The sequence below is a fragment of the Nuphar pumila genome, chromosome 3 (assembly GCF_984573655.1).
Source record: "Nuphar pumila chromosome 3, dmNupPumi1.hap1.1, whole genome shotgun sequence".
Taxonomy (NCBI): Eukaryota; Viridiplantae; Streptophyta; class Magnoliopsida; order Nymphaeales; family Nymphaeaceae; genus Nuphar; species Nuphar pumila.
In genome coordinates, this window is record NC_143251.1 from 75112504 (window position 1) to 75124951 (window position 12448).

The following is a 12448-nucleotide window of genomic DNA, read 5'->3' on the forward strand; positions in this document are numbered from 1 at the left end:
TAGTAGCTTTCTCTGGTACAGATATGTAAGACACAGCAGTAATTTAACCTTTGGGAATTCATTAGAGTAATAAAAAGTGAGTGTCACTCTAAGCTGTTTACACACACAACACCCTGTATGCACGTCTGTGCAAATATCTTTGACATTTTGAAGATATAGAAAGATTGTAGTAACAAGAATAACATGGAAGAGATTCTATCATGATGTTCAACAAGTATTTGGTTCCATAGTTCATTTTCAATGAAATGAAAAAAGAAAACTTTTGTTTCCTCTTTTTCTCATCTTTCTCAGATTACATTATTCTATATGTTAGATACCATCCTAAGGTTTTCTTGAGAAAACAAGTACTTTTTGCTTTCTTCTAAGATTTGCTTAAACAAGAATTCGCGGATAAAGACACATGAACATACATGTCCATGTGTGGGCATGTGTGTCAAGTCAGGCTGGTCAACAGGCAGACCATAACCAAACTTTCACATATTCCAGCCACCTCAGGTAGACCCACCATGTCTCAAGCTCGGACATGTATCAGTGCATTCCTACACCATTAGTGATAAATTAATAATTGAATTGAAGTTAACAGGATTTGAACCGGGTTTGCCAATACCTGGACTGAACCCACCTTTACCCTGAGAACCAATCGGTCAGGTACACCCACCATGTCTCAGGCTCAAACATGTACTCTCACCAAACCTACAGTCAAACACACTATAGTTGAAAATGGAGTCAATGTCAATAGGATTTCACACCCAACCGTTTTGATTACGAGGAATGCAAGTGAACCTAGGGAGCACAAGAACAATCTCTCAAGTATTTCAGCTAAGCTTGGATGACAATCAACACACATGGAGCTAGGCTGGTCATTACCCAGTCACCCAACATTTACATAAGTCTAATTAGGGTAGGGTCAACCTACCAGGGCTTGAGCTGGAATCGGTACTCAACACCCGTACACCAAAATATGCTTTTGACAATTGAGTATACATTCATTGGATTTTCCGTGACTATGTTCCCTGACACGATTGCAAGGTCTAGAAACAGGATCCTATTGATATATCTTAAGCATGGACTCATGGTGACCATTTACAACTGACTAAATCCATAGAAGATGCTTAAAAGATCAATAATGATAGAAGCGTAAAATATGATTACGAAAAGACAGTATCTGTTGAACATTTTGAGTAGTATAAATTTAATAAGTACCTGACGCTCAGTTCCAAGAAACGCAGGCATCAGAAAGTCAAAAAGCGACCAAAGCTCCAACACATTGTTCTGCAACCAACAGGAGGTAAGAATTTCACTTTACAGCTGATATCAAAAAGCAGCTTGCATCCGGAAAAATAAAATATCAGCTAAGATAATTAAAATGTAACCTGAATAGGGGTTCCAGTCAGAATGAGTCGGTTATTAGATTTCAACTGTTTTACTGCACATGTAATCTTTGATTTTGAATTTTTAATAATATGCCCCTCGTCTAAGATACAATAATTCCATAATATTGGTTGTAGATGATCAATATCTTTCCGGACAACATCATACGAGGTTATAATAACATTGAACTTGCCAAAATTATTGCGAAGTGAGGTGCGCTCTTGAATTGAGCCAACATATTGAAGAGGTAATATTACAGATTGATCTATATACTTCTCTATTTCATAGACCCAATGTCCAACTAATGTTGAAGGACATATAACTAACGATGGGAATTGATCCTTATTTGGATTAGAAGCCCGATGTTCTTCTATGTCAGATGCCATAATAGCTGATGCCTGAAGTGTTTTACCAAGCCCCATATCATCACATAAAATCCCATGAAGCTTAAACCGTCTCAAGAAAGACAACCAGTTTATGCCTTCTTGTTGATACCTACAAGCAGCAAAAAAAATCGTTAGAATAACTACTGAATGCTTGTTAGCATTTAATTATATAATCTGGGATCTAACAGGGGCCAAGTAACAAGAGATTAAAAAATGAATAATCACTGAATAATGTTTCACATTAGTCACAATCTTCTTGCCTAGTAAATGAGAAAAAGATAAATCCAACATTCTATCTATACCTTCTTAGTGTCACTTTTAATTTGGTGCAAAGTTTGTAATCATCAATATGAGAGCTATCCAGTAGTTGCTCTAGAAATTGAACATCTGCATTCCTAGACAAACTTTCACTTAGTGCAGTAGGAAGAGGGAGACCCCTAGCCAATGGTAGCAGAGGAACAAGGGCTGCAAAACTACTTGTGACACTCTGTCTTACAGATTGATCACTGTCACTCATGCAACCTAGAAGAGGCACCACAAGAAAAGGTGCATAAGGTACAAGTTCAACCCCTAATCCCTGAACAAGCAAGCTTATAAGCATGCCAGCGCCTTGTCTGGCATAGACAGATGTAGAGTCCCCCAACATAGGTATGGCTCTTTCCATCACAACTTCCATCACACTGGTCGTATTTGTCATAGCCATCAGAGTAATACATTTTGAAGCAGCCAACCTTACTGCAACATGCTGATGATGCAAGCAACTCAATATACAAGGTAGCAGCAAGAGCAATTTCTTCTTTAGCGTGACTTCCAGAAAAGGTGCAATAGAACGTATCACCTGCAGCTCAAAAAAGAGTTTGTTAACTGAGAGATAATTAAAAGTTTGTAATTGATGAATGAAATATGAAACAATTAGCAGAGATTAAAAACTGAATCAGAAAATGCAAAAAGCAGTTAGCATACACAAATATATGTCATCTACCAGTAACCATGGAGTGCCTCGACTCCAACATGCGCAAACATTATTTTGATATGATTTAATGTTATGTTAACTTTTTAATAATGTTTCAAAAAATACATTTTTATATATTAAATATCAAAAAATAGTAGTTTACTAATTAAAAAATAAAAAATCCATGTCATTGTATCCCATTTTCCAAAAAAATTCAAGCTCTACCCTTATCTTTGTTGCACACATACATGCATGCACACAGAAGGCATGAATATCAATAATGGACAAATAAACTAACCAATGAGCAACTGTAAGAAGAGAATTACTAATATATATGGAGAAAGACAAAAATAAAACTGCACATGAGCTGCCAGGATGTAGCCTGACAAGTTTCTAAATCACAAGCAAGTCAAATGGAATTATGTAGTTGAAACTGAGAACGAAAATAAACATGCTCTCTAATTTAATCAAGCTGGATCATATTCAGCCCCGGTAGATTTCCACAAATGTATGATCCAAGTTCCTCACTTTGGAAAAATCAAAACTACTTAACAGGTTCAACTTAGATATCAAAGGTGGTGTTAACATATTGGAATGTAATTTACAACAAGTGAACTTGGGTGTGTACAGCACAAGCATCAACACAATTAGTAGTTTGGCATAGATAAATACCACAACATAATTGAATAAATCAGTCTAAATAAACCCATTTTATGATTAAGATGGTTTTATAGTGATGGAATCTTAAATATCATAATAGAATTTTTTTTACAACATAGTATAGTTCTTTACAGTTTACTGTATGATGTCAATAGCATAGCATAAGAAGGTTTACCATGTTTAAAATATACATATTGAAAAAAGAAATGGTATATTTATCCTCAACTATCTCATATAACAAACATGCACTTAAACACCTAGACTGTTTCTGAAGTATACCTAGTTCCCCATATAATAACTATTACATGCAATGAAAAAAGTATTACACAATTAACTCCAAATATACATGCACTCACCCAGCCCTCACATTTCCAAAGAAAGGATGGGAAAAAGAAAAGGCTAGTATTATACTAATAGAACCAAGTTGTAAACCTCTATTTGTCAAACCATCAAATGCACTGCTTCCCAGGGCTTACAACTGTCATATCAAGAGACATAAAGCTGTTCAGCAACCTTATATAATGGTATATGATAATGGGATTATGAGAGCAGATAATGGGAGCCTGCACTTTAGAAAACATGCTGGTCATACTAGACACATCCATGTTGCACTGGTTCACCCATACCGTATAGATGTGACCTAGGTCCCACTAGATTTAAATTGGCCAATACTGGAAAACACCTCGCATAACTAGGGCAGGGAAACGAGACAAACAGCTCGCTGTTTTACTTGGCTCAGTTCAGCTCGAAATTTGAGCTCGGCGAGCCAAGCTATGAGCCAGCTCATTTCGGTAAATGAGCTGAGCACAAACTGTTAAATTGTAATTCATATATATGTCTATGTATCTATTTATATATATATATATATATATATATATATATATATATATATATTATTTTGTAATACCCACTAGAGGTAAAATAGTCTTTTCACATGTAACACGCATATTCAGTTGAATATGCTTTTCTTCTTTTTCTTTTTCTTTTTTTCTTTTTCATTATAATATAGGAGGGGTCCAACAGTCATAACGTCTATATGGGTGGCCCTCCTTAGGTCACATTTTGTCTATAAATAAGGATCTTGCCCCATGTAACATTTAATGCTTTTTGAAAAGCTCTCCCTCTCAATAAAAGATTCTTTATTATGCCTTTGTGCATTTGTGCTCTTTTGAGTGTTATTTTGTGCCTTCGTGCACATATTGTCCGTTGTGAATATAGTGGGTTAATCAAGTCATCATTGAACTTGATCTTCTTGAAGATATTTTCACATGGTATCAGAGCAAGGTTTATGAGAAGCTAGCGTGATCGTGGTTGTGGTCTCGAAAAATGTGCCTACTACTCATTTTTCTATTTTGGCATGGAAAGTTTTTGCAAACTTCTTCCTCTTTGGCGTGCTACAAGAATAGCTAAAGAAAAAACTGTTGTGTGTATTCAATCTTGAAGATTTTATTGTCTCTCAAAAAGCTTTTCCATGATAGAAAAATATTCACATTTCTCTCTCGAATTCAAACTCAATGGCTCAAACTATCATGTTTAGGCCGGAAATATGGAAGCCCATATCAAGGGAAAAGGGCTATGGGGCTACATCAAAGGTACGATTCAGGAACCCGAGCCTAAAATTACTATAGTTGAAAAATGAGAAATAAAAGTTCTTGAAGGAGAGAAAAAAATAAAGGCTTTTGAAGAATACAATAAGAAATATGAAGAATAGGAAATGAAAAATTATAAAATTCTTTCATGAATTTTTTCTACAGTTGAGACTAGGATTAATGTCAATATTTTAAAATTCAAGAAAGTCATCTCAAATTTGGGAATATCTTGAGAGGATGTATACCTCGAGAGATTTATCTCACAAATATTATCTTCAAAAAATGGCTTTAACCCTTCAACAAAGAAAAATGACTATTATAGAATATTTTGCCGAATTATCATTTATTTGGGATAAACTCGCTCTCCTTGAACCAAAATGGAGTGGAAAAGCCATTGAGCTACGACACAAACAATTAGAAGAAGGCGATTTTTTTAATTTCTTGAATGGGCTTAGACCCCAATTTGAGCAAATAAGATCTCTTTTATCTTCTTTCACTTCTTCACCTCTAGAAGATGTTCTCACTAAGCTAAGTGGAAACTCGAATAGGAATTAGTAAATCCAATCAAAGTGTTTTAGTTATGCCTTCAACCAAGGATGAGAATGAAGGAGCCTATGTCGTTTCTAGACCGGAAAACAATTTAAAAAGCTATACGCCTCCTCACTTCAACAAATTTCAAAATCAAAATCAAGGAGTTAGAGAAGAAGGTGGCCAAAGTGGAAGATAGAACCAAGGAAGGGAGTAAGGAAAAATTATTTATCATTTTTGTAAAGAACCGGGACATATTAAGTCGGTTTGTCCAAAGTAGAAGAAGGTGGCCATGTCTATCACATTTCAACCACAAAAGGAGTAGAGTTTATCTAATTTCAACAATGGAGCATTATTATTGAGTCAAGTCATGGAGGCCCTTCAACCTCTCTTCAAAGGATCCATTTTCGATGCCATCATATCAACTTCTTCTCCTCCAGATAAGACCCCTTGGCTTTTAGATTTGAGTGCCTCCTTCCATATGACTCCAAATACTGTTGCACTTTCTGAATACACAAAAAATGTATTACCTTCTTTTGTTTAAACCGTAGATGGTGCTTCTATTAAGATCAAAGGATTCGAAAACTTTGAAAAACAATTTTTTTTATTCCAAAAGTTAGATTTATACCAAAATTAAATTTAAATTTGCTTTTGATCTCTCAATTCTCGAATCATGGATGTGATGTTAAGTTCTCATCAAATAAATGTTGGGTCCGGAAAGTTGATTCAGGAAGACTCTAGGAAATGAGATCTATACTACATGGAGTTTCTACAAATTCCAAAACATTTTTTTTGTAATCTTACCCAACACAAAGATATAAACGTTTGGTATAAAAGACTTGGGCATCCCAATGTCATCAAGCTTTCCTATTTACATTTTGTTAAAAATCTTTATAAAAGTGGCTTCACTTGTAATGATTGTATTCTTGAAAAAATGAAAAGTTTGCCTTTTGAACTAAGATCTATGTTCACAACCAAACCATTTGAGCTTGTGCATTCGGATGTATGGGGACCGGCACCGTTCACATCTAAAGGAGGATTTGCATATTATGTTATTTTTGTTGATGATTACTCTATATATTACTGAATATATTTTCTTAATCATAAACATGAGGTTTTTGCATCTTTCAAGACATATCATATGTTGATTAAAAATCAATTTAATGGTAACTTAAAAATTCTTAGAACAGACTCTGGAGGTGAATATCTTTCAAATGAATTCAAAAATTATCTTGAAATCAATGGAATTGTCAATCAAAAATCTTGTCCCAAAACACCTCAACAAAATGGTTTAGCCGAAAGAAAACACAGACATATTATTGAAACAACTAGAACTTTGCTTATTTCTCACAATATTCCTAAAAGATTTTGGGTCGAGGCGGCTCTTGCATCCGTTTATCTTATAAATCGCCTTCCTTCAAAAAATTTAAATAAGATCTCACCTTTTAAAATTTTATATCATAAAGAACCCGACTACAACAGATTGAGAGTTTTTGGATGCAAATGTTTTGTTCTTACCGACAAAAATGATAAACTCTTACCAAAAGTCATCCCTTGTACATTTCTTGGATATTCTGAAACACAAAATGGTTTTAGATGCTATGATATTAAAAATTATAAATTATATGTTTCTAGAAATGTAACATTTTTAAAAAATGTTAGTGGTTTTGAAGAATGTGAATCTCATAGAGATAATATGGATTACTCTTTTTTGTTTCAGTTATTATGTAGAAATGATGATATTTCCAGTGATGATGAAATCCTATATAATGCTCTTAGTGATAATGAAAATATTGAAGAGAATAACAATTCTCCTTATCAATCTTTTGAACAACCTACCGAAGTAGAAATATCTATTGATCCTATCATCTATACACATAGAGATAGAAATACTTTTAGAAGTGCGATTGAGAAATATAGTGAAACTAGTGAGTCTACCTCAACAAATAATCTAAATTCTCGTAGGACCAAAAGAGCTAAAAGAATTTCTTCTAGATTTATATCCTATGAATCTTTTTTGCCTAAACATAAAGTTTGTCTTAGTGTCATTCATTCATATGTAGAACCTAAAAACTCTGAAGAACCCAAGAAAATTGTAGAATAGAGGAAAGCCATGGATAATGAACTTAGAGCTCTTAGAAAAGCTAAAACTTAGGAATTTCATGATCTACTTAGTAGAAAGAAGACAATAAGATATAGGTGGGTTTTTAAGGTCAAAACCAAGAGTGATAGGTTTCTTGAAAGGTATAAAGCTTGTCTAGTTGCCAAAGGGTATACTCAAGAATATGGAATAGGCTATGATGAAACTTTTACTCCTGTTGCGTGTAAGATCACTGTTAGGTGTCTTATTACTATTGCCTCAATTAAAAAATAGAACATATATCAAATGGATGTTAAAAATGTCTTTTTAAATGGTGACCTAAATGAAGAAGTCTATACGAATGTTCCTAAAGGTAAAGTTCTTCATCTTTGAAAAGTTTTTTAATGTTTGAAACAAGCTCCCAAGACTTGGTATGATCGGTTTAATAACTTAATGATAGAAAAATGGTTTTACTTCATGTTATACTGACACTGCCTTGTTCGTCAAAAAATCCAATGCAGGAATCGTGATTTTATTATTATATGTTGACGACATGCTAATTACAGGAGACGATACTAAAGAGATTAAGAGTATCTAAGTATATATTAAAAGAAAATTTTGAAATGTCAGACCTAGGATTTTTTTCATACTTTTTAGGCATAGAAGTTGCCTATCCTCACATGGGTTATTTCTTATCTCAACCTAAACTTGCATTTGAGATTATTGACAGGTCAGGAATTACAGACGATAAAATTTGTGAAACCCCTAAAGTGGTATGAACAAACTTAAAAATTGATGATGGTGTTCTTCTAAAAGATCTCACTCCATACGGACAACTTGTTGGACCTTTGATGTATCTTAGCATCACTAGACCTGATATTTCACATGTACATGTTGCAAGTCAATTCCAACATGCTCCTACATCAGTTCATACGAGTACAATTCTTCGAATTATCAAATATATAAAGGGATCCATAAAAAAGGGAGTATTTATATCTCCATCTTCTAACTTAAATCTAATTGCTTATACTAACTCTGATTGGGAAGGTGATTCAAATAATCGTCACTCCACTATTGGTTTTTATGTGTTCTTAGGTGAATCTTTAATTTCTCGAAGATGCAAGAAGCAACAAAAGGTATCCCTATCATCTACTAAAGCCGAATACCGAGACATGGCAACTACAACCATGGAGATTATTTGGATTCGCCAACTGTTGGAAGATATTGGGGTTCATGTTCAAGGACCCACGAAGTTGTTTGTGATAACAAGAGTGCAATATATATTGCCAAGAATCACACTTTTCATGAGCGCACAAAGTATATTGAGATGGAATGTCACTACGTTAGAGAAGAATATTTGAAGAAAGTGATAGATCTACCTTATGTAATATCAGAATATCATCTGGCTGATTTTTTTACTAAGGCACTCTGTTTTCCTAAATTAAATTTTCTTCTTGGCGAACTTTCTATCATTGCACCGTAAGTTTGAGGGGGTGTTAAATTGTAATTCATATATATATATATATATATATATATATATATATATATATATATATATATATATATATATATAATTTTGTAATACCCCCGAAATGGGAATCGTTTACGTAAGAAGGTAGGAGATACGTAAGAAGGTAGGCATTGCATCCATTAAAAATAAGATGAGAGAGAATCGTTTACGGTGGTTTGGACATATTCGGCGAAGGCCTAATGATGCTCCAGTTAGAAGGATGGGAAAATATATTAGTTAAAAGAGGTCGGGGTAGGCCTAAGAAGACTTGGATGGAGATGATAGGAAAGGATATGAATGCTTTGAACCTCACCGAGGACATGGCATTGGATACAAATGATTGGAGGAGAAGGATTCATGTGGAGGACCCAGAACGATTTTCTTTTTTGGTTCATATCACCGACCCCAATTGTTTTGGGATGAAGGCGTAGTTGTGGTTGTTGTTTGTTGTTGTTTTTGTAATACCCCCGAGGAGTAAAATAGTTTTTTTACATGTAACACGCATATTCAGTTGAATATGCTTTTCTTCTTTTTTTATTTTTTTTATTTTTTGTTTTTTATTTTTTATTATAATATAGGAGGGGTCCACCATAGAGACGTTGGACCCCTCCAACGGTCGTAACGTCTATATGGGTGCCCCTCCTTGGGTTCCATTTTGTCTACAAATAAGGGTCCTTCCCCATGTAACATTTAATGCTTTTTGAAAAGCTCTCCCTCTCATCAAAAGATTCTTTTTTATGTCTTTGTGTATTTGTGCTCTTTTGAGTGTTATTTTGTGCCTTTGTGCACATGTTGTTCGTTGTGAATATAATGGGTTAATCAAGTCATCATTGAACTTGATCTTCTTGAAGATATTTTCACACAAACATGAAGAGCTTGACTCGGCACGGCTCAAGTAGGCTTGTTCTACATAATATATATTTTATACATATATTATATATTACATAAAATGCATATTATATATGTATTATACATAATATATATACTATACACATATTATAAATTTTATAAATTATCAAGCTTTAAAACACTTTAAAATTTATTTTTAGAAAACGAGCCAGCTCGTGATCGTCTCCCAAAGCTTGGCTCGTAACAAGACAAGTTAACGAGCCGAGCCCACGCCCGAACAGCCCAAGCTCCACTTATTTATCAAATCTACTCGTAACAATATTCAACTTCAGTGTTGTGTTCCATTTCATCCTTTCGTGTGGAGCAGTGTTATAAAAAACGCGCCTTGAGGTACAAAAGGCACGTCTCGCCTTGAGGCACAGCCCTCTTTGCCTCAAGGCGCAAGCATGAGGCGTGAGGCGCAAAAAAAAAGAAATGTACAACAAGATTTCTTAGACATAATCAACAAGATTTTTGTAGGTTAATCTCATATATTTTCCAGTTATTTCAGTTATGTAATCAGTTTCTTAGTATATTTTAACTTTTTTTTGTTAATCTCATATATTTTCCAGTTATGTAATCAGTTTTTTAGTTACTTTTATATGTTAATCTCATATTTTTTAGAATAATCTCATATTTTTTAGAATAATCTCATATATTTTAATTTTTGTAGGTTAATCTCATATATTCTCCAGTTATTTCAGTCATGTAATAAGTTTCTTAGTATATTTTAACTTTTGTTGGTTAATTTCATATAGTTTCCAGTTATGTAATCAGTTTTTTAGTTACTTTTATATGTTAATCTCATATTTTTTAGAATAATCTCATATATTTTAGCTTTTGTAGGTTAATCTCATATATTTTCCAGTTATGTAATCAGTTTTTAGTTACTTTTATATGTTAATCTCATATTTTTAAGTACTTATTTGAGATTTTCTATTTCTTATTGGTTGTTATTTCATCAATAAAGCATTTCTTTATTTATTTGTACTTTTAGATATTTTTATAATTTTTTTAAGGTTTTCAAAAAAAAATTGAGGCTTACGCTTTACGCCTCGCCTCGGTTTTTGGTGGAGCGCCTCGCTACGCCTCAACGCTTTTCACAACACTGGTGTGGAGACTTCAACCAGATCTCATAATAGATAAAAGAAATTCCAGTATTGTTTGAAAACACCCTTACAATGTCTTTTCTTATCCTAGGTAGACAAAGCAAACTAGTTGCCTTAACCTGACTGATATTATTGGAGTGGATTTCAAGCCATCCCTCTACAATGCTACACTAAGAGGCTAAACCAAGGATATAGCTTCCCTGGTTATGCTCGTGTTTTAATTAAAGTATAAGTGCAGAGCAGTAGCTTATGAATGAAATTAGTAACAAGGTTACTTAATTTAAAATCATAATAATCAAAATAAAATGCCAAAAGTGGTCACATATAGAAGAACCATAACCATTTCAGTAAAATGTTAAAAGAAAAACAGACCTGGAGGTTGTTAATTAGGACTTGAGGATCCTCTAGTTTCTCAATATTTTGAGCTATTAGTGCATCCTGGGGAAGATGCATGGCTTCAGTAGTGGATGGCTTAATCACCTCGGTAAGACAATCCCACAGTTTTGGGAGCTTATAAAACAAAGAAGCACCAAATTTGTCACACAGAGACTTCAATGCAAGCTCTGAACCTCTCCGGCTTATGAAGCCTTCAATCTTTGACCTTTCATCCCCAGCAGACAACATATGGACTTTGGTCTTCTCACTGTTTTTAGTTTTCTTAAAAGATAACAATTCTTGAGCTTCCACAATATCCATTGAATTTATGACTGCTGCTTGGGGTGTCTCAGAAGGATCCATGCATGTTAGAGTGCATAAATTCTTAATCAACTTTTCATTCGGACTTGGCTTACGAGAGATGCAACAAGAAATAAGCTCTGCTAACGCTTCTGCTGCTTTTTTTTGCAGAATTTCTTCCTATTAAAAAAAAAATAGATCAGTAAGCAACCTACGGAATTCTAGCAAACAAGAAAAATCCTCTATCTTAATGACTAAATTGTGTTCACCTGTTGTCTTTTGATTGCAGCCATCAAAGGCAGTATTATTGGATTCAATTTGGCAGGAAGATTTGACATCCATACCACTGCACCTGCCACTAAAGCAGAGGCTGTAACATGCAAGTTGCTCTGCAAAATTATTTACGTACAGAAACGAGTGAGGAAAAAATATCATGAGCTATAATAATCGAAGGAAAGCTAGCATTTCTAAGAATAGGTACGGATGAAGTGATAGTGCAATGTTGGATGCAACTAATTGCATGCCTGCTAAAGACTTTCTAAGGCTGTACACCTTGATTTGATCAACATGCCAACATGGATGTACGAAAGAAAAGACGACGCCTATATGACAGTATATCTCAGGTTAATGGTCAGTTAATGGCACTGTATGGGGAATTGTATCTGCAGAATAGCGCAAGCACACTTAATATGCACACTGG

At 34.2% G+C, this 12448-nt stretch overlaps 1 protein-coding gene across 3 annotated transcripts in view; it reads right to left on the reverse strand.

Annotated features, from left to right (window-relative positions):
- The window catches only part of LOC149843037 (TATA-binding protein-associated factor BTAF1-like), a 136145-nt gene that overhangs the window by 6024 nt on the left and 117673 nt on the right, over positions 1–12448 (reverse strand). For all 3 annotated transcript variants that reach the window (XM_089999552.1, XM_089999553.1, XM_089999554.1), the window contains 5 exons: positions 12018–12137; positions 11446–11928; positions 2060–2595; positions 1374–1866; positions 1204–1272 (listed from right to left, as the gene is read on the reverse strand). In XM_089999552.1, coding sequence (XP_089855678.1) covers positions 1204–1272; positions 1374–1866; positions 2060–2595; positions 11446–11928; positions 12018–12137 — 1701 coding nt within the window. The remainder of the gene's footprint in view (positions 1–1203; positions 1273–1373; positions 1867–2059; positions 2596–11445; positions 11929–12017; positions 12138–12448) is intronic.